This window comes from Salvelinus sp. IW2-2015, linkage group LG20 (assembly GCF_002910315.2).
Source record: "Salvelinus sp. IW2-2015 linkage group LG20, ASM291031v2, whole genome shotgun sequence".
In the NCBI taxonomy this organism is placed as follows: Eukaryota; Metazoa; Chordata; class Actinopteri; order Salmoniformes; family Salmonidae; genus Salvelinus; species Salvelinus sp. IW2-2015.
In genome coordinates, this window is record NC_036860.1 from 76,594,006 (window position 1) to 76,615,218 (window position 21,213).

General features: G+C 42.8%; 1 protein-coding gene, 1 long non-coding RNA gene and 3 other non-coding genes across 8 annotated transcripts; 4 read left to right on the forward strand and 1 right to left on the reverse strand.

Annotated features, from left to right (window-relative positions):
* The first annotated feature begins 570 nt into the window (after window positions 1–570).
* Window positions 571–2,871, forward strand: LOC111980523 (uncharacterized). 4 transcript variants are annotated; one of them, XR_002879481.2, is made up of 8 exons: window positions 606–752; window positions 1,142–1,217; window positions 1,372–1,412; window positions 1,545–1,580; window positions 1,745–1,804; window positions 2,029–2,057; window positions 2,263–2,325; window positions 2,573–2,871. It is a non-coding gene; the product is annotated as an uncharacterized lncRNA (long non-coding RNA). The 4 variants fall into 4 exon arrangements; XR_011481842.1 differs by lacking the exon at window positions 1,372–1,412 and having other exon boundaries at window positions 571–752; XR_011481841.1 differs by having other exon boundaries at window positions 1,142–1,412.
* Window positions 1,317–1,388, forward strand: LOC112081368 (small nucleolar RNA R38). The gene has a single exon (XR_002896485.1). It is a non-coding gene; the product is annotated as a small nucleolar RNA R38 (small nucleolar RNA).
* Window positions 1,877–1,948, forward strand: LOC112081367 (small nucleolar RNA R38). Its single transcript, XR_002896484.1, has one exon. It is a non-coding gene; the product is annotated as a small nucleolar RNA R38 (small nucleolar RNA).
* Window positions 2,116–2,188, forward strand: LOC112081369 (small nucleolar RNA SNORD49). Its single transcript, XR_002896486.1, has one exon. It is a non-coding gene; the product is annotated as a small nucleolar RNA SNORD49 (small nucleolar RNA).
* LOC111980110 (fas-binding factor 1 homolog) lies at window positions 2,738–14,787 on the reverse strand. The gene is given in 31 exon segments (XM_070449661.1): window positions 2,738–2,821; window positions 3,022–3,155; window positions 3,239–3,338; window positions 3,506–3,643; window positions 3,767–3,943; window positions 4,130–4,315; window positions 4,524–4,646; window positions 7,470–7,588; window positions 7,722–7,861; window positions 8,027–8,134; window positions 8,303–8,509; window positions 8,605–8,705; window positions 8,799–8,927; window positions 9,081–9,131; window positions 9,241–9,290; window positions 10,231–10,319; window positions 10,441–10,503; window positions 10,682–10,763; window positions 10,766–11,118; window positions 11,314–11,407; window positions 11,479–11,651; window positions 11,889–12,033; window positions 12,143–12,280; window positions 12,440–12,480; window positions 12,614–12,843; window positions 12,946–12,996; window positions 13,088–13,148; window positions 13,277–13,355; window positions 13,475–13,516; window positions 13,617–13,641; window positions 14,726–14,787. Coding segments are annotated over 31 exon segments (3,537 nt in total). The 5' UTR covers window positions 14,750–14,787.
* Between the last annotated feature and the right edge of the window lie 6,426 nt (window positions 14,788–21,213).

Consider the following 21,213-nt stretch of genomic DNA (forward strand, 5'->3'; position numbering starts at 1 on the left):
GCTAGGCTACTTCAAGGCCCTATTTTACCAGTAGCAAATAATACGATCTATTGATGTTAGAATATTATTAGGAAAGACGAGATGCAATGCTTTAGATTGATTACTCTCTTATAGCCTCACCAAATGCAATTAGGTATTTTCAAACCAAGGCTCTCATTTGTCTATTTGTAGGCTATATGGTCAGAATATCCTATGTTGTTCAATCATTTAGGTCTAGACTACCGGTATATATATTTCCATTATTATTTCACAAAATCGGATATATGCCTGCTATGTCCTGGAGTTTATGCCTCCCAGTGTGCCACACGTGCATAAATGTGCACCAAGGGACACTGGCTTGCAACAGAGGGCAAAGAAAGAAGAAAAATATGGAAATTAAATCACAAATATGTATTAATAGGTGCATTCACTGAGACAGATTGCAACCACTGATTAAAACATTAAGTCACCCAACCCAACCGCTGAGTGAGTAACCTTCCTGATATGTGCGCCACTTGAGGTCTGCTCTGGGAAATTCAAACCCACTCCCTACTGGTYCAAGATTGGTCACATGGGGGGTATGACGTATTTAAATGTATAAATACCTACCGTAAGCACATTTTCAGTCTTTCGAACGTATGTTGTGCGGAGGCTATGTGGCCTGTAGAATTTTTTTTTTTTGGGGGGGGTAACTATCTGCATCAACTCATAGCAAAATGCTTCAAAGACACTCTACGAACTCCAGTGTCGACCAGCCACCATGAGTGTAAATTGTAAGTTACAACTGTTAGCCATGTGCAGAAGTAGCTAGTTCGCTAACTGCTAGCCACATGGCAAGCTAACGTTAGCTAACTTTCTAACCAAAAGTCTAGGCCTGGCCTGTTTAAATAACATTCTAGAACCCTGGCGTTTCTGTAGATCAGGTTCGAACATAAGTTACCTGATTTTTTCCTTATCACTTAACGGGTTTTAGTTAGTGTTGGTTTTGTTTAGTAATCACTGTGGTGCAGGTCGCCTGAGGTGTGGGAACGTGGTCTGCGTCAATATTTGCGGCGGACTTATGATTAATTTACTAGCGCGGAAACATTGTTTCCACTGTAGATGGTATCTTATTGCATGTGGTTAGCTATGTATCAGTCTGATCTTTGTCTGCACCTTTCAGAGCCGTTTGAATGGACTCCCATCTTAACTCATGTGGATGGACGTCAGAAGTCCTATGGGCTGTGTCCACTCAAGCGGTAAAACAATCTCCATGATTACGTTTGACCAGTTTTAAATTGGGCAGTTTGATGACAGTCAGATTTGAACAGGTCTGAAGTGTCTACCAAGCTTAATTAATAAGCCTGTGATGAAACAAGTTATCCCTGTCTGAACAACAGTGTTGACTTACAGAAACCCCTGAGGCTTGATGGAAGACTATATGATTTAAATGGGTACGTTTTGGCAGTCAGTTGAGTGAATGTATTGTGTGGCGTAGTTTCTCAAGGTTATATGTAGCATAGTGCATAGCAAGATCATCAATTGAAGTCGTGCAGTAATGGACTAATTAATACCCTTTCTTGTAGTGTTGTGGCCTCAGAGGGTGAAGGGACAGTTACTTGGTAAGTACTTAACTAGAACCTCTATGGTCTCTTGTGACTCAAATGGAGACATTGATTAGTTTACTTTGCACAGAAGATGCTCTGAGAAATGCACAGCCCTGAATGTTGAAGAATGCTTTTGGATGTTGTGGTAATGTGAACCAAACATGGTAATTTCTTTACAGGTCTGCTAACCTGGGTGTGATCCCATAAATATTCCAATGATGTTACTCCCGTGTGAGCAGGTAACCACTACTTTGGACATTAAGTGATGGTCAGATTGCTAAGTAATGGTGTTAAATCTGGAGGGTGTAGTAACAAGTCTGTGATGAAACAAGTTATCCCTGTCTGAACAACAGTGTTGACTTATAGAAACCCCTGAGACTTGATGGGAGATTCATATTGTGGCATAATGATATATTAAAGTATTACCATGATGAACATGTATTAATATTTCAAATGTTTATAGTGCCGGAGGGTCAAGAGGACAGTTGATTGGTAAGTGCTCAGCTAGGTTTTAGGATTACTTTACCGTGGATATAATGGCGACAGTGGTTTCAGAGATGAAATTGCTGCATAGGAAGTGCCGTCTGATGCGATAACTGACGCTGGATAAAGCTGCTCTGAGAAATTCACAGCCCTGAATGTCACCATGCTTTTGGCAATTGTAGCATTGAACCAAATTAACATAATTTCTCCACAGGTCTGCCAACCTGGATGTGAACCCCTGAAAATACAGCAAGTAATGCCATTGGAATCAGATCAGGTAACTACTACATGAACTGAATTAGTCTTATGGCTGATAATTAAATGGTATGAGTAATGGCGGTGCAGATGTGAAGAGGGTAACAAGCCTGTGATGAAACATGTTATCCCTGTCTGAACAGCAGTGTTGACTTATAGAAACCCCTGAGGCTTGATGGGAGATCCATATGTACTGACTTTCTGGTTTTATAAAGTAACAGTTGACTGCTGGAGCCCTTCCTTGGCTTACTGGATGTTTTTCATTTTAGGTAATGGGGTCAAAGACGTTGTGCCAAGGACAGGACTCAAGAACTGAAATTACCAAATGAATGATCAGTGACTAACTAAAAGAAACAAGTTCAATGCAAACATTAAAGAATGAAGTTTAATGGTGTACTTAAAACCAGAAAGTCACAGGGCTCTAAGCCCCACAGTTAATCCGTGTGAAAGGCTGAATTGTAAGGTGCTTTCTTGAGTGCGTCCAGGAAGAACTGCTCGTCCTGCAGAAAGTCACGATCCTAAGAAGATAAAACAAGTACATTGATCGACAATAAAGATTTTGAAACTATTCTGCTTGGTCCATCTTTACTAGAACATCTAGGGAAATTTTCAAAGCTGACTTCTGTTGTAAACTGTTTTGGCCCTCTGAAATTGGCTCACACTGTCCAACTTTAAACTGATTGTAAGCACTCAATTTGATGAGTAATGCATTAGTTACCTTCTCTGCTGTGTGTCTGAGCAGGGCCAATCTGGCCTGGAGCTCTGTAGAATCCGGACTAGAAAACTGGGGTGAGGGCTGGCGAACAGCCTTAGTGGAGGCCATCTGAGGTACTGCCAACACTGGTCTGAATTCTGCAGTATTTACAGTATTGTAAAATATGCTGTTCTGTGTTAATTCAGTGAAAAATATTTGTTTTGTAAAAGGCTCAGCCCACCTGTGAATATAGGGTCCATAGATTGAGGGAAAGGAGTGATTGGAAGGCTGTGCTTGAGTCTCTCCATTTCTCTAAGCTGCTCAGTCATCTTCATTCTCTCCTGCAGAAGGGGAAATGGTTAGTTGATATACCACTAACATTTCCACGAGTCTGGATATGATTTGTGCACAATTCAAAGGCGCTGTAGGAGGACTGACTGGAACCATTCCAGATGTGTACCAGCAGAGACTGGTGGGAGATTGGCTGGTATACCCCCCACTTATTTACCTGATGGAGGTGCTGCTCCTGCTGTCTCAGTCTCTCCATCTGGGAGTGGATGCTCCTCAGCCTGGTCTGGTGCTCAGTCTCTACATGTCTGGACTCCTGTAGGGCCTTCTCCCCCTCAATATATTTTTCTGATGCCAGCTGCAAATACCGAAGCAGGGCGCCCAGTCACAACATTGTGCTACCTCCACTCTATCGCATACAACAACCAATGATTTATATACATTACTGTCAACCCAATAGCTAGCTAATTGTGGTCCAGACCTTGCTGAAGGCCTCTACCTCCTGGGCACGTGTCTTCAGCTGCAGGCCTGTACCACTCAGCCTCTCCTTTTCCTTGTCCAGTTCCTCCCTCTGTCTCTCCAGAGCCTCCCTCTCCCGTGCTACAGCTGCCTCATGCTGCTTTAGCTCCCCAGCACGCAGCTTCAGGTCCACCTGTTCCTGGTGATTACAGAAGACAGCCTGTTTCAAAGCTCTGCAAATCTCAATTGGTTGAGATCAAGTGAGTGAAATGTAATGACGATTGGGTTAAGTTCACTCCATTGCCTGAACATGTTAAAACGCTGGCAGTTTGCATGCGACAATGCTAGACATACAAGCCTCTTGTCCTATCCTAGTCTGCAGTACCTGTGCCATGCTGATGATGGAGCCCTCTCTGTGTGCGTCCCTCTCCAGTGCCCGGCTGGCCTCCCGCTCTGCCCGGTCCTGCCTCTGCTTCTCCTGGGTGTGGAACTGGGTCCACTCAGCCGCCAGCTTCCTCCTCTCCTCTGCACAGCGCTGCATTACCTGCTGCTGCTCCTCCAACAGGGCACTCTAGACATGGAGGGGAGTAGGGGTCTCCTAAGTCAGTGTTTCCCAACCCTGGTCCTCCAGTACCCCCAAAGAGTACACCTCATTCAGGGCTTGATGATTAGTTGAATCAGGTGTACTGTAGGGGGTACTCGAGGACCAGGGTTGGGAAACACTTGAGTAGGGATCTGGCAGACATCTTTAACCACTTCTCTCTCAGTATCTGTCTTACTTTTGCCCTCTCCAGCTCCTCTCTCTCCATGCTGATGTGCTGAGTTAGAGAGCGTCTCTCCTCGTCCAGGCCTCTCTGAGATGAGTCGGCCTTAGCCTGCTCTGCATTCACTCTCCAGCGCTCCTACAACACAATCATATTTAACATTCTGAGGAAATGGAAGGAAAAGCTAACCATTTATGCAAATTAAGACCAAACCTCTCTTTGTGAATAATTGTGACCCTTTTGACTTGGCTGTGCAAGTACATCTTATTGGTGGCACTGGTGCAAGCTGTACATTCTACCTGGTCACCTCAATCAAAACATTTTTGTTCAACAGTGAAGTGCATTATCCTCATAAATGTGTCTGCTGTGCCACTGTACCTGCCTGTTTCAATGGGTCCGGATGCTGTAATGAGCGAGCCTCATGTATTTGCGGGGAAAATAACTTTGGAAGCAAACTAGTTATCCATGTTAAAAATGGAAGGGTCTCCRCTTTCTGTAGGTATAATACACATTTCTTAACGATCATTATTGAGCTCAAAGCGCACTGTTTTACACAGGATCTGATATGGCTCTGAAATTGCGCATCGGCCAAATCTTTTAGAATGTTACATTTACTGTTAGATGAATGTATGCTTCTCGCAATAGTTGTTTATTTAGGTCTAGCTAATGTGTTTTGGGTTTCCATTTCCTCGGGTGAATTAGCGCCAATTGAATTAGGTCTATATAATATTAGCGCTCATAAAGATGAAGGTACATTCATGTCTATATGCTAAAATGTCTGGAGCCCTATTTTTAAACCAAAAATTCATGAATCACTGGATTAGGTTGCATTAAAATAATTTGAATCATTCATTCCTGCTTGGACATGTTAGATGTAACGTATTTATTGAATAACATGTTACACTTAATCAAAGTTCATTTGTCACATGTGCAGAATACAACAGGTGTACAGTCGTGGCCAAATATTAATTTTCACGAAGTCTGCTGCCTCAGTTTGTGATGGCAATTTGCATATACCCCAGAATGTTATGAAAAGTGATCAGATTAATTGCAAAGTCCCTTTTTGCCTTGCAAATGAATGGAATCCCCCACAAACATTTCCACTGCATTTCAGCCCTGCCACAAGGACCAGCTGACATGCCAGTGATTCTCTCATTAACACAGGTGTGAGTGTTGACGAGGACAAGGCTGGAGATCACTGTCATGCTGATTGAGTTCAAATAACAAACTGGAAGCTTCAAACGGAGGTTGGTGCTTGGAATTATTGTTCTTCCTCTGTCAAACATGGYTACCTGCAAGGACACATGTGCTGTCATCATTGCGTTGCACAAAAAGGGCTTCACAGGAAAGGATATTGCTGCCAGTAAGATTGCACCTAAATCAACCATTTATCGGATCATCAAGAACTTCAAGGAGAGCGGTTCAATTGTGAAGGCAGCTTCAGGGCGCCCAAGAAAGTCCAGCAAGCGCCAGGACCGTCTCCTAAAGTTGATTCAGCTGCGGGATCGGGGCACAACCAGTACAGAGCTTGCTCGGGAATGGCAGCAGGCAGGTGTGAGTGCATCTGCATGCACAGTGAGGCGAAGACTTTTGGAGGATGGCCTGGTGTCAAGAAGGGCAGCAAAGAAGCCACTTCTCTCCAGGAAAAACATCAGGGGACAGGACTGATATTCTGCAAAAGGTACAGGACTGCTGAGGACTGGGGGTAAAGTCATTTTCTCTGAATCCCCTTTCCGATGTTTGGGGCATCCGGAAAAAAGCTTGTCCGGAGAAGACAAGGTGAGCGCTACATCAGTCCTGGGTTCATGCCAACAGTAAAGCATCCTGAGACCATGTGTGGGGTTGCTATCTCAGCCAAGGGAGTGGGCTCACTCACAATTCTTGCTTAAGAACACAGCCATGAATAAAGAATGGTACCAACACATCCTCCGAGAGCAACTCTCCCCAACCATCCAGGAACAGTTTGGTGATGAACAATGCCTTTTTCCAGCATGATGGAGCACCTTGCTATAAGACAAAAGTGATAACTAAGTGTGCGTCTGGGGAACAAAAACATTGATATTTGGGTCCATGGCCATAGGAAACTCCCAGACTTAATCCCATTGAGAACTTGTGGTAATTCACAAGAGGTGGGTGACAACAAAAAACCCCACAAACTCCAAGCATTGGACTATGCAAGAATGGGCTGCATCAGTCAGGATGTGGCCCAGAAGTTAATTGACAGCATGCCAGGGCGGATTGCAGAGGTCTTGAAAAAGAAGGGTCAACACTGCAAATATTGACTTTTGCATCAACTTCATGTAATTGTCATAAAACAGGCTCTCTAACCAATAGTGCAAAAAATGTAATTAGGTGCAACAATAGGTAAGTAAAGAAAGGCTATAAAGTAGCGAGGCTACATACAGACACTGGTTAGTCAGGCTGATTGAGTAGTATGTACATGTAGATATGGTTAAAGTGACTATTGCATATATGATGAGCAGAGTAGCAGTAGCGTAAAAGGGGGTGGGGGTGGCGGGGAACAATGCACATAGCAGCCGGTTAGCAATGTGTGGGAGCACTGGTTGGTCCAGCCAGTCGAGGTAGGATGTACATGAATGTATAGTTAAAGTGACTGGCATATGATAATAAAGCATTGTGAATGATCTTTTATAAAGATGTGCCTCAAATGTATATTTGTGAAGCTGCCAATAAAATCTTTTTTAGGGGCGTGGTGCCACCAATTGAGAAACAGTTAGTCTGGAGCCCTGTGTTGACACACAAGACCTCAAAATTAAGTCACTTGACACGTTTTTCTTTCCAATCCCATTTTTTCCCAGGGTGACATGGCAACATTTTTATTTACCTTTATTTATTACAAGTAAGTCAATGTAAGAATAGTCGTTATTTCTAATGAAGCGAAGCCGTCACAGAAAGCACAGTCAACAAAGATCCTACCAACCTCCTGACGTGACTCCTGACCTTCTCTAGTTGCCTCTGCTGCTCAGCCAGCTGGGTGTCCATCTTGGCGATGACTTCTTTGAGCCTTGTTCTCTCCTCTGCCATGSCCCTCTGCTGCTGGCCCAGACGGTCCTGCATCACTGAAACGAGTARACAAGCTGACTTTYACATAAYGTCATGACATTCTCACTGACTGAAGGGAAAATAAATAGAAACTACTGTATTRTGAWAATCATTGTTTTCTTTTCATAAAACTGAGTAGTGGTATGATACCTCGGAGCTGTTCGTCTCTCTGCCGTGCCCCCTGCTCCAGCCCCTGGGCTGTGTTCTCATGGGTGCTCTCCACCCGAGACGAAAGGTCCCCCAGCCTGTGGGAGAAATGCTCCATCTGCTCAATCACCACTGTCAGGGACCTACAACACCAATACACAGAATGAGAGAGGCTATATGATGTCAACTTGTAGTAAGTTACGAGTTTGGTTACATGTAGCATGTCCTCTGTATAATTCTTATGCAAAGGTCGGAKATTAAGCAGAGTATGGTTAAAAATGAGTATTGAGTAGAAATGCATGTGTGACCTGGTTTGTGATGTGGCACTGGTCACAGCATCAATCTCCTCATCCTTCAATCTCTTCAGCCTCTGGACCTGATCCTCGTGGTCTTTCTTYATCTCCAAAATAGACTTCCTAGAGGAAGGAAACCGTGACACAGAAAAATTTAAGGAACATTATGGAAATATAAAGATAACATACATTATTTATCCACAAGCAGTGAAAATAGCTGAGCTTTAGGGAGAAAATACAGGCATGGCCACAATCTCTTGTTCTCYAATGTGGTATCTTGCAGCCCCCTACCTCTGTAGGTCTCTGAGTCGCTCCACCTCTCGGTCTCTGTCCTGCTGGGTTTGGGCCAGTCTGCGCTGATGCTTTGCCTGCAGCTCCATACGCTCCTGTTCAGCTATACGTGTGACGGTGGCTAGGCGCTCTGCTAGGTCCTCGCATTCCTGTCGTGCCCGTGCTTCTCGCTGTGCCGCGGAATCGTCAAGCAGCTTCACACGAGCCCTGGTGGAAGCACACACACTCTTTTGGGTAAAGAGGTAGTGATTCAGTCTGTGGTGGTGGCAGGACCTCTATAGGTCTCTGAGCTCCTGTCATACCTGTGTGTGTTCTCCATGAGCTCAGTGTCCTGCTTGTGTCTCTGCTGAACACTCTCCAGCAACATCTGGTTCTGGTCTAGCTCCTGCTRTAGAGATCTCACCTGGAAGAGAAGACGCAGTAGTCAGAGCTGAATGTTGTTTATGGAAGTGGCAGAAAGAGGAAGAGCACTGTCAAAAAGACAGTTGATAGATACCTGTCCCTCCAGTTTGATGATGCTGGCCTGTAAAGCTAGATGTCCATTCTGCTTCTCAGTCTCTCTCTTCTGTCTCTGCAGCCCAGCTACATCCGCAGCGCCCCCTAACCCCAGCAGCTGGGACTCCAACTACGGTCAGAGACGGATACCAAAGTCAAGTTACCGAAGACTCTCAAAAGGGAACATCTGATAAAACCTGAGGTTTCTGTGTTCACATTAGTAAAACGAATGAAATGCGAAGTGTTTCCATCAAATGAAAAGGTAATTGAAGATTTGTTTCACCTGCTGCTGTTGTAGTAAGAGYTGTTGCAAACTGTTGGCTGAAAGAGACACCTGTTTAAAAGAGAGGAAGAGTTAAATAAGTGAMTTATGGTTTCCAAACATATGTCATTATGGATGATTTTAGGGCATATAAACGAAAAATAGAAAGGCCTCTACATACCTGTGGTTGGACARCAGGTGCAGTGTTCTGCATCTGGCTTTGCTGTGGCACTGGGAAACCAAGAACAGTATGTGTCAATCAGGACAATCTGCCCATCATCAATGCCAGTGATTGATAAGAAACTAGAGGCATAACTATTAGAAATACGAATACAGTTGGAAAGTTATTCAAATGACTACTGTCCATAAGCTATCCCTATGTTTCCCTAAGAGTACCTACACCGCATAGAGCCAGGCATCATAGCATGGGGCATGGGGCCAGACATAGACTGCCATGGCTGGGCAGGGTAGTTAGGGGGCAGCTCTGCTTGACTTGGCCATCCTGGCTCCCTGTGATCCTGCAGGGCTGGTGGATGGTACTGCTGGGGCAGGGGGAAGCTAATGGTAGCAGGGGTCTGGGATCTGGTCAGGATAGAAGCCTACTCTAGCAGACACAGCTGTGGATAAAAAGGGGGAGACTAGTTGAGAGGAAGGGAAAGGCTGAGGTTTGGTGGGTGGATGTTGGATGACTATTGTGGGGGATTGTGGAGGAGATGAGTGGACTGCTCGACTGGTATMTGTGGGGAGGGGAGAGCTGATGTGTGCCTTTGACAKGACTGTGGGTTGTGGATGTGAGACAAGCTCAGTACGGGTCTTAGGTGAGTGGGGGGTGTGGTCTGTGTGTGAATTCTGCCTGATACGCTCGGTTTCTTCGGCAGTGGAATGAGCTGGTCGGGGCTGGGCATGACTCTTTGTCCCTATTGGCTCAGCTGGGTCACTAGTGAATGTGTGATTGGTTTCCTGTGTCTGCTCAGGAGGGTCAGTTGGGATAGGGGTAGACATTCTAGTAGGCTGTGGGTCAGCCAAATGACTAGAAAGRGACTTGGCTTGGAAAAACAAAACATGTTTGTTATAAAAGATGCTTCCTGTGAGGTAGAAGTTGAATAGCACAAYGTAGAGGGAAAAGGGACATGGTTAGCTGGGTCCTCTAAGAYGGGAGTGAGTAACATACCAGGCCTGAACTGGTCCTCTCTCACTGGGGTAGAATGAGCAGTAGGGCTGGGCTGTCTRTGGGAGGGCTCCCTGGGCAGAGGAGAATCTCTTGAAGAGAAGGAACATAATCCTGACCTCAATGTTCAAAAGAACTCATATAGCTCACTGGGGCAATATTGCAGTGGTAGATATTATACATCACAGCTATTTAGATTTAGGTTGATCATACCCTGGTTCCTTGTTGGGGGTGGATGCATCTTTCCTCCTGGAAGCTGGTGAAGAACCACGTTTGCTGAGGAAGTAACAGACAATCAATGTCAACATACTGAGATGTWAGCAGTCGCTTCTAATGTAGGTGTTTCTCTAGAACTGTGGTAGTATGACCCAGCCTTCACTGTAGAGTACCCTAGTCCTAGCCTTACCTAGTCCTAGCCTTACCTAGTCCTAGCCTTACCTAGTCCTAGCCTTACCTGAGAAACGACTCCAGATCCACCTCGTCTCCAAACCCCAGAAAGTCTTCCTGGGTTGTCCTCTTTTCCTCTGACCGTGTGGAGTCTTCTTCCTGCTCAATGCCCCTGATAGCCAATCATCTTCGTTCTTTTTGCTTGCAGAGACCTCTACACTGGGTCCTACTGGTTTAGGGGGTTTGAAGGAGGTGTTTGGAGTCTCTGTCGATGGCTGTGGAATGCGGTTGCCAGACGAGGAGGGTTTGCTTCCCAGTGACGAAGAGGGGGTCTTCAAGGGTTCTGGTACAGGCGGGGGCTCTTCCTTCTCTTCCTCCTCCTCATCATCCTGCGAGAGCCCCAGCCAGTCTGCAGCAGGCCGGGGGAAGGTAGGCGTGAGCGTGGTGGGGGTGATGGGTTTGGCTTTCTTCTCAGAAGAGGCACTGTTGTCCTCAGTGGAGAATCTGAAAAGGAGTGGCTAATCTTAGATGGTGGCCATTTCCTTTGTCATACACTCTGGTCCAGTAGCTGACATAAATAAGCTTCAGGAACTCAGATTATATCTAAATATGATGGACTTTTTATTGACTCAACTAAGCATTGATCCAGGCTTTGACCAAAACAAACTGAGGAGGGCTTCTGCTAGAGCTCTGACTTACCTGACCGACTGTCTGCGTGAGTGGCGTCCCTCAGGTATAGTGACCAGTGTAGGTTGATAGGAACCAAACGTCAGGTCTTCTTCTAGGAAGGGGTCTGACAAAGGGAAACAACAACTCTCATTTAATTCATTCAAGAATACTATATCACACTTTAAATACAAAAACATGGAGTGTTAGCTACCTTTATAGTGGGGGTCTCCTGATGATGCTTCTGCTTTTCCTGCTGCTGCGGACGGTCCTTCCTCTCCCCTGTTGGAGGGCGCTCCAGAAGGCGAGGGGACGTCCCACGCCCCAGAATCTCATCTAGCCTGGTGCGTGCTCTTTGAGGGNGGTCCTTCCTCTCCCCTGTTGGAGGGCGCTCCAGAAGGCGAGGGGACGTCCCACGCCCCAGAATCTCATCTAGCCTGGTGCGTGCTCTTTGAGGGAGCTCACTGCTGCTAGAGACAGTCAGCGCAGAGGAACAGGGAGGGTGCATTTCAAATGAACTTTTTGTTGGGTTTATCATAGTCCATAGTCCGTTTTGTGATAGCCTTGGTTGGAACTTATGATGTTGACTGAGGCATTTGAGACCCTACCTCTCRTTCTTTGGTATGAGCACGGTCTCATTCTTCTTAGGGCTCTCTTTGGGACTCTCCCCAAACCCCAATGCATCCATTAGGTCATCCTCGTCATCATCAAACATAAGCTCGTCCCGCTTTTTTGGAACTGGAGCTGGTGAGGCTACAGGAGAAATATATGCATTTGATACATTCTGGCTCTCTTCTTTTGGGCATGTATAAATTATAAATGTATAAATTCACAAATAAAACACACAAAAAAGTTCACCAACCTGTTTCTTTTTTCTTTATGATAGGGGAGTCTGGGGGCAGCACTGATTTCTCTGTAGGAGCTTTTTTGGTGATTTTTGGCTCATTTTTGTTTTCTATGGGTAGATCATCTAACAGGTCAGCCAAAGGGTCATCAAAGTCTRTAGACAACAGATATGATACCAGAGCTGGGGATACTGTTTTGATATTGATATGCTTTATGGTGTTAAGAACTCTACACTTAGGGCCACTCTAATGGATTTTACAGTTGGCCTGATATTTTTTGGTCTATACATGTGTCCAACTGTTAGATTTGGTACCTTTTGTGTCAGTTGTTGGGGCAAGATCATCATCATCTGAAGCAATGCAGCAATAGGGAGAAATAATGTACAATTATGTATATTCGCATTGTATTAATACTAATTTGGTGGCACGGGTCATTGATAACCAATGGTGTAGCCAGACTAGCCAAAGACCCAGACAGGACAGTCAGCTCACCAGTGAAGCTGAACCTCTGGTAGCCACGTGCTGTCGATGCAGGAGCAGAACTTGGCTTCTTCTCCTCAATGTGTAGCTCATCTGAGATTCCTCCTCCTTTTAACTTGTTTCCTGATTTAGGAGGATTTTTCGTAGGTCCTCCAATGCCGGAGCCTTTACTCTGAGCTGGAGCTGAACTGGGCTTTTTCTTTGATCCAAAGAGATCAGCGTCCATATCATCTATGTCCTATGTAAGGATAGAACAGACACAGCTGGGTTATGAATGTTCACACATAAAGCCTGGAGGCTTACTCCCTGGGGATTTGTCATTAGAACAAGGCATCATTACCTTCATGCTCTCCAGTAAGGCTGTGGGATCAGCCTCAGAAACATCAGAGCCCTGGATTGGAAGTGAATATAAAAGATGTATATGAAGGAAAACATAGTCAACTGCCTCTCTGCCATACTTAATGTATGACCTGCCAACTCACCTCATCATTTTCAGCTTCCTCAGCCAGTTTGCTGAAGAAGTCGTCGTCGCCCAATAGTGAGCTGGAGAACCGAAACACATATAATTAGCAAGCAGACCGACAGTATCCTCTGTCTAAATGGTCAAGAAAGAAAGAGTTGAGACTACTCTCTGATCTGGCAGTACATTTTTTCAGTCCCAGTTAACTCACCGTTTTCCACTGCGTGATGGTAGAGGAGGTCCTAGTCTGCCTGCTTCACGGGCCGGAGCTTTGGCCTTCACTGGGAAATCTGTACAAATAAACAGGAAAACTTTACCATCACTACACAGTGTGTACGTACAGTATATTATACTAATGATTTGTCAGTTTGAATGGTCATAGATCTGTTGTAGGGATGTAATTACATACCATCATCTCCCAACAGGTCTCCTAACATATAATCAATTGAACCTGTAGTACAAAAACATCATATTGAATGAATCTGTGAGCTCCATTCAAGTTGTATTGTGCAGGATTTAAATGGGTAAATAACAACATCAGAGGGACTTACTCTTCTGTCCTTTCTTCTGTTTAGCCTGTATCGATTAGAAACACATAGAATAGGGGGTGTGTTTAATTTGTGGAACTTTCCAAACACTTAGTAAAATACAAGATGGCCAAACAACGCATACAAAGTAGCACGATAAATTCAAATTCATAAATTCACCACATAGCTTATTCTTAATGTTTGTCCATAGGCTACCAGAGCGAGGACAGACATTTTTTCGGAATAAACGTGGTGAATGAAAAACGTAATGACATTTGTATGCGTTGTTTGTTGACAACCTTGTTATTTACGAAGTTTTTGGAACAGATTCCTGTTAGAACGTTCAATAAATTATACCCACCCAGGTTAGGGGTTTTAAAACTAATTTCACTGCAGTCAATGGGGGTGACTGGCACTTGAATAGTTATAAACTGTAAGCTTTAACTAGACGCTATCTTGTTGTGGGGAATTGGCTAACGTTTGCTCTCAACAACCTATACTGAACACTATTACATCTCAAGAGGGTTGATCTTGCAGAATGACCAAGAATGTATTAGGAGACTTGTGATAAATTACTCTTATCTTGATTTAGATAGTATACGATACTTACCATGATGTTTCTCTGACTGCAGCAGCGTTAAATCTGARCAAATGTAATAGCTAATGTTAGCTAGCTAGCTAGCTAAAGTAAAGCGTCAAGGTGACTATTGGTAACCACAACGAAGGGAAATCCCAGCAAGTCTGCAAATTTGCTTTGGCTAGACGACTAGAAGCTACTGTCTGTAGCTATTATTTCACAAACTTTAGCTAGTATATTTGGTCACTAGCTACCTTTTAAGCATTTAGAAACAACGGACAAATAATGCTGAGTGTGGACAGCTAGGTGTTGTAACGTTAACACCAGCACTAGCTACATTCAAATGACATGGAAATGCGGTTGTCTCATCAGGAATGCATTAACGTTAACTGTGTAGGTAACGTTAGCTAACGTTAGCTAGAAAGTCAAAACCTACTCCCTCTGATTGACCAGGTTGAATGACTGAATACTAACTTAAATATTTAGAGTAAATCTAACCACCCCTCAATTTAAGTTCATAAAATACCAATCCATATGCTTTTATCAGTGTGTTTACCCGCAGGTTCCTCTGTTGTAGCATTTTCAACGTAGCATTCACTGTTTACCAGTGAATTATTGGTAATTAAACATTCTGTTTGGTCACCACTAGGTGGCGTTTCAGGTTAGAATATTTCAAGATATCAATATATATTATTGTACAGAATAGCAGAATATAGAATAACAAATATTGTTTTTATCTAGCTAAATACTTTGTGATTAATTGCAGGTCAGTATTGGTGTACGGAAGCGAAGTAACTCATTATATAACAACATTGTTAATTGGTCTACATAGCTAATCATTCAGTCAATGGTGGTGATGGACTGTATCAACTATACCCAACAAAATCTCAGTGGCACGAACAGATGAATTAAAGGAAAACTCCACCCAAAACTATCTTTTGGTATTTGTTTCTTTAGTCCCAAAATGTTTTGCATGTCAGAAATCAAGTTTTCAAGATATATAACTTTCGAAATACAGCCGGTATGATGCATTTTGCATCATATGATGCTGCGTTTTGTATTTGAAAGTTATAGATCTTGAAAACTTTATTGGTTACATGCAAAGCATCTTGTCCCCTTCCCATTCCAGCACCAACAACACAGAGCACTTAAATTTGTGAGGTGGGATCAAACCAATTCTATTTGAGCTCCTAACAAGTAGGGCAGTAGAGATCATGAAATTGTGTCAGAAGGTAAGTGTCATGCAAATAACTGTCGGTCTCACGGTAATTGACCGTTAATTAACATAAACACATTTAGCGTACATAGGCTTCCACACATAGCCTACAAGCCACTGATGCAGACCTTTGGAACATCTACATAAAAAAAACTCTTAACAAATCCATTTAATATAGCCTACACATTACAATCAATCNTAGCCTACAAGCCACTGATGCAGACCTTTGGAACATCTACATAAAAAAAACTCTTAACAAATCCATTTAATATAGCCTACACATTACAATCAATCTATTTATTTTAGGCAGGTCTAAAGAAAATGATGATATGAAGAAAATGTTGCCTATTTCAGAAGAACAGAATAGCATATTCTGAGTTGTCCTTATGTTAGGCCMTGATCTGGCTATGCAATATGGCTGTAGGCTRCACTAGTTCATTTAGCAGACAAGGTTTGCTTATAATTCCCATGGCATTATTTTATATAATTTTATAGTAAGAGGAATACAATTGAATATAGCTGAATAAAATASAAAATATATTTTTCCCAAACGATTTCAGAGGGAGTGCGCACGTGCAGCTATTCTGTATTGAGCACAGTTAACAAAGTGATTATTTGAAACAGGTCCTCCTATATGCTTAATTATTTATGCAACTTTAGTTGTGATACAAACCTTAAGCTGTATGTTTTGATTTCTAATACATTCTAAATCMAATCAAATGTTATTGGTCACATACACATGGTTAGCAGATGTAAATGCGAGTGTAGCGAAATGCTTGTGCTTCTAGTTCCGACCGTGTAGTAATATCTAACAATTCCTAACAATTTCACAACAACTACCTTATACAAACAAGTGTAAAGGAATGAATAAGAATATGTACATATTAATATATGGATGAGTGATGGCCGAACGGCATTGGCAAGATGCAGTAGATGGTATAGAGTACAGTATATACATATGAGATGTAATGTAGGTTATGTAAACATTATATAAAGTGACATTGTTTAAAGTGACTAGTGATACATTTATTACATCCAATTTTTTATTATTAAAGTGGCTAGAGATTTCTAAGGCTGCATGATGCAACTCCAATGTTCAGAACAGGTCGATTTGCCCCCTCCCCCCCCAATAATTACTTTAAATATTTTTATTTTTTTAGTTGGGGCCCAGCAGGTAGCATATGAACACTTCATAAGCAATGGCAAAATGTAGGAAATTAGCTTTAAAGGTTGACTTTGCGCACAAAAAACAGTCGAACTCCTCCTTTCTCAATTTTCAAACATACATTTATAATTGAAAACATTTTTTTTTWATTAAGTATGTTAAAAGCAGCTTTTCCGTCTCACTTTTGGTGGTTCATCGATTTGTCATTCTGGTCATGCGCTCGCGACTGATGTAGCTAGTTGATTAGCTAAGCTAGCCACTTGTAGCTAGCCAGTAACTCCTCCAGTATGTGTTGAGGTCATTTCACAGGATTTGTTTTTGCACAGAAACTGTAGAGATTGGTATGAAATCTCACTTCTGTAGCCAAATATCTCATTCATGTTTTGTTTTTGTTTTTAAGCATTAAATTACCTGATATAATTATATATTATATATATATATATATATATATATATATATATATATATATATATATATATATATATATATATATATATATTATATATTATATTTGTGGTTTTGTCCAAAGTCGACCTTTAAAGTAACTGTCCAGTGTTTCCAGATTTCTATGAAATATGACCTATAATTAATTACAAGTTAAATAATTTTCCTTCCAATTTTTTTATTATTATGTATGTTAAAGAGCAGCTTTTCTGTCACACCCTGATCAGTTTCACCTATCCGTGTGTTTGTCTCCACCCCCTCCAGGTGTTGCTTGTTTTCCCCAGTGTATTTATCCCTGTGTTTCCTGTCTCTCTGTGCCAGTTTGTCTTATATGTCCAAGCCTTCTCTATTCTCTTTTTTTACCCCCTTTTTTGTGGTATCCAATTGTTAGTRGTTACTGTCTTGTCTCATCGCTACAACTCCCGTACGGGCTCGTGAGAGACATGCGTCCTCCAAAACACAACCCAACCCAACCTGCTGCTTCTTAACACAGCGCGCCTCCAATCCGGATGCGCAGCCACACCAATGTGTCGGAGGAAACACTGTACACCTAGCGACCTGGTCAGCATGCACTGCTCCCGGCCCGCCACGGGAGTCGCTAGTGCGCGATGAGACAAGGATATCCCTACCGGCCAAACCCTCCCTAACCCGGACGACGCGRGGCCAATTGTGCGTCACCCCATGGACCTCGCGGCCGGCTGCGACAGAGCCTGGGCTCGAACCCAGAGTCTCTGGTGGCACAGCTAGCCTTTAGACCACTGCGCCACCCGGGAGCCCCTCTCTATTCTCTTTTTGCTAGTCCTCCCGGTTTTGACCCTTGCCTGTTTCTGGACTCTTTACTGTTTCTGGACTCTTTACCCGCCTGCCTTCTGCCTTGACCTCGAGCCTGCTTGCCACTCTGTACCTCCTGGACTCTGAACTGGTTTTGACCTTTTGCCTGTCCACGACCATTCTCTTGCCTACCCCTTTTTGGATCAATAAACATCTAAGACTCCAACCATCTGCCTCCTGTGTCTGCATCTGGGTCTCACCTTGTGCTCTGATACTTTTCTGTGTTGTAATGAAGTGTGTGTGTGTCCGTGTGTCCGTGTGTGTGTGTGTGTGTGTGTGTGTCCCAACAACAGAATGGTGTGGGCGTATACCAGTCATAAAAAATATTATTGCAGGTAGACCAGGTAGCCTAGTGGTTAGAGCGTTGGGCCAGTAACTGAAAGGTTGCTAGATCGAATCCCTGAGCTGACAAGGTAAAAATTAGTTGTTCTGCCCCTGAAGAAGGCAGTTAGCCCACTGTTCCTAGGCCATCATTGTAAATAAGAATGTGTTCTTAACTGACTTGCCTAGTTAAATAAAAATAAAGACCGCTGATTGGCCAGTTTATCCTCCTCAGGAGGATGACATCATCCTCTATGAGGAAATAGCAAGCATTTTTTAAATGGTCTGTTTAAGATACACGTTTGAGGTGGGGTGTTTTTTCTAAAATTCATGCTTTGGCCACCAATACCAGTATAGGATGAGTCAACATTGTTTGGGTATGAGCTTACAGAATATTAACTTTTAAAGTGAGATTTTCACTTCAAAACTGCAACATTTTCTCTCAGCATCATGGCAAAATGTGAAGAGTAGCAGAATATTACCTTAACTGTACATTTTTCTCAGACTCATGAAAATATGTGTAGAATAGCATTATAAAACTGCAGATTTTTCTCTCTGCCCCATGGCAAACCGTGTTGAAATGCAGGAAGTTAGCTGTTTTCCTAAAACATAACATAAATAGAGGCCAGTCAAAACTCTGTTTTCAGACGAAATTGCCTAATGATACGGGTTTATAAGAATACATGTTTCAACAAGCTCTGTAGGCTATGGGCTCTCCAACCCTGTTCCAGGTCCCTTGCTTTTCACACACAGCACTGCGCGCACACCAACTTGGGACTCCTCCCCCACACCACAACAGTCTCCAGGTGTACTTGTTTACACACACAGCCATCTGTAGGCTATGGCTCTCCACCACCCTGTTTCCAGGTGTCTTGTTTCACCAAGCTCTGTAGGCTTAGGCTCTCCAACCTGTTCCAGGTGTCTTGTTTCACCAAGCCTGTAGGCTATGGCCTCTCCACCTCTGGTTCCAGGTGTCTTGTGTTCACAAGCTCTGTAGGCTATGGGCTCTCCAACCTGTTCCAGTGTCTTGTTTCACCAAGCTTGTAGGCTATGGCTCTCCAACCCTGTTCCAGGTGTTCTTGTTTCACCAGCTCTCTTAGGCTATGGCCTCTCCAACCCTGTCTCCGGGGTGTATTTGGACACTTTAGGTGGTGATCAAAATTATCAAAACATATAAGCCTATGGGTTGGATACACGGAAATAACAGTTTAACAAAACAAAAAACAGTTTTTGCTTTGTCATTATGGGGTATTGTGTGTAGATTGATGAGCAATTTAATCTATTTTAGAATAAGGCTGCAATGTAACAAAATGTGGAAAAAGTCAAAGGGTCTGAATACTTTCCGATGCACTGTATATGGTATCATCAGATCATGATATTATGGTCTTTCATACCAAGGTTTGGTGATTATGGAGGCTGGTGGTGTTGGAATGATGTTTCAACAAAAATATTTAAAATCATTCGCAATGGATGTTAAAAAAACAGACTGACTTACTGTGTGAGGTGAAGAAAAAATGTATGAGAATCTCATTTTATTTGTGGGTGGACGTGGTGAGTTAAGACAATCAGAAATCAGACATTGCCAAATGGGCACTTTCCTACATTAACTTGTTTCTCACAAGTATAGGAGGTTGTGAATTTTGCAAACAACGTTTGGTAAACGGTAAATTACTGTAATTAATACATGCATTAACAGAAATGAATGTAACAAAATGACTGGAGATTAACGGTACATTTTCTAGGCCTACTGGTGACATACAGTTGAAGTCGGAAGTTTACATACACTTAGGTTGGAGTCATTAACTTGTTTTTCAACCACTCCAACAAATGTCTTGTTAACAAACTATAGTTTTGGCAAGTCGGTTAGGACATCTACAATGTGCATGACACAAGTAATTTTTCCAACAATTGTTTACAGACAAATTATTTCACTTATAATTCACTGTATCACAATTCCAGTGTGTCAGAAGTTTACATACACTAAGTTGACTGTGCCTTTAAACAGCTTGGAAAATTCCATAAAATTATGTCATGGCTTTAGACGCTTCTGATAGGCTATTTGACATAATTTGAGTCAATTGGAGGTGTACCTGTGGATGTATTTCAATGCCTACCTTCAAACTCCGTGCCTCTTTGCTTGACATCATGGGAAAATCAAAAGAAATCAGCCAAGAACTCAGATTTTCTTTTTTAGACCTCCACAAGTCTGGTTCATCCTTGGGAGCAATTTCCAAACGCTTGAAGGTACCACGTTCATCTGTACAAACAATAGTAACCAAGTATAACACCATGGGACCACGCAGCCTTCATACCGCTCAGGAAGGAGACGCGTTCTGTCTCCTAGAGATGAACGTACTTTGGTGCGAAAAGTGCAAAGCAATCCCAGAACAACAGCAAAGGACCTTGTGAAGATGCTGGAGAAAACAGGTACAAAGGTATCTATATCCACAATAAAACGAGTCCTATATCGATATAACCTGAAAGGCCGCTCAGCAAGGAAGAAGCCACTGCTCCAAAACCGCCATAAAAAAGCCAGACTACAGTTTGCAACTGCACTTGGGGACAAAGATTGTACTTTTTGGAGAAATGTCCTCTGGTCTGATGTTAGGACTCCACTTTATTAGTAAGAATGTGAAATGTCAGAATAAAAGTAGAGAGAATAATTTATTTCAGCCTTATTTCTTTCATCACATTCCAGTGGGTCAGAGTTTACATCACTCAATTAGTATTTGGTAGCATTGCCTTTAAATTGTTTAACTTGGGACAAATGTTTTGGTAGCTTCCACAAAGCTTCCCACAATAAATTGGGTGAATTTTGGCCCATTCCTCATGACAGAGCTGGTGTAACTGAGTCAGGTTTGTAGGACCTCCTTGCTCGCACACACTTTTTCAGTTCTGCACAAAATGTTCTATAGGATTGAGGTTCAGGGCTTTGTGATGGCACTCCAATTCCTTGACTTTGTTGTCCTTCAGCCATTTTGCCACAACTTTAGAAGTAAACTTTGGTCATTGTCCATTTGAAGACACATTTGCGACCAAGCTTTAAACTTCTGACTGATGTCTTCTT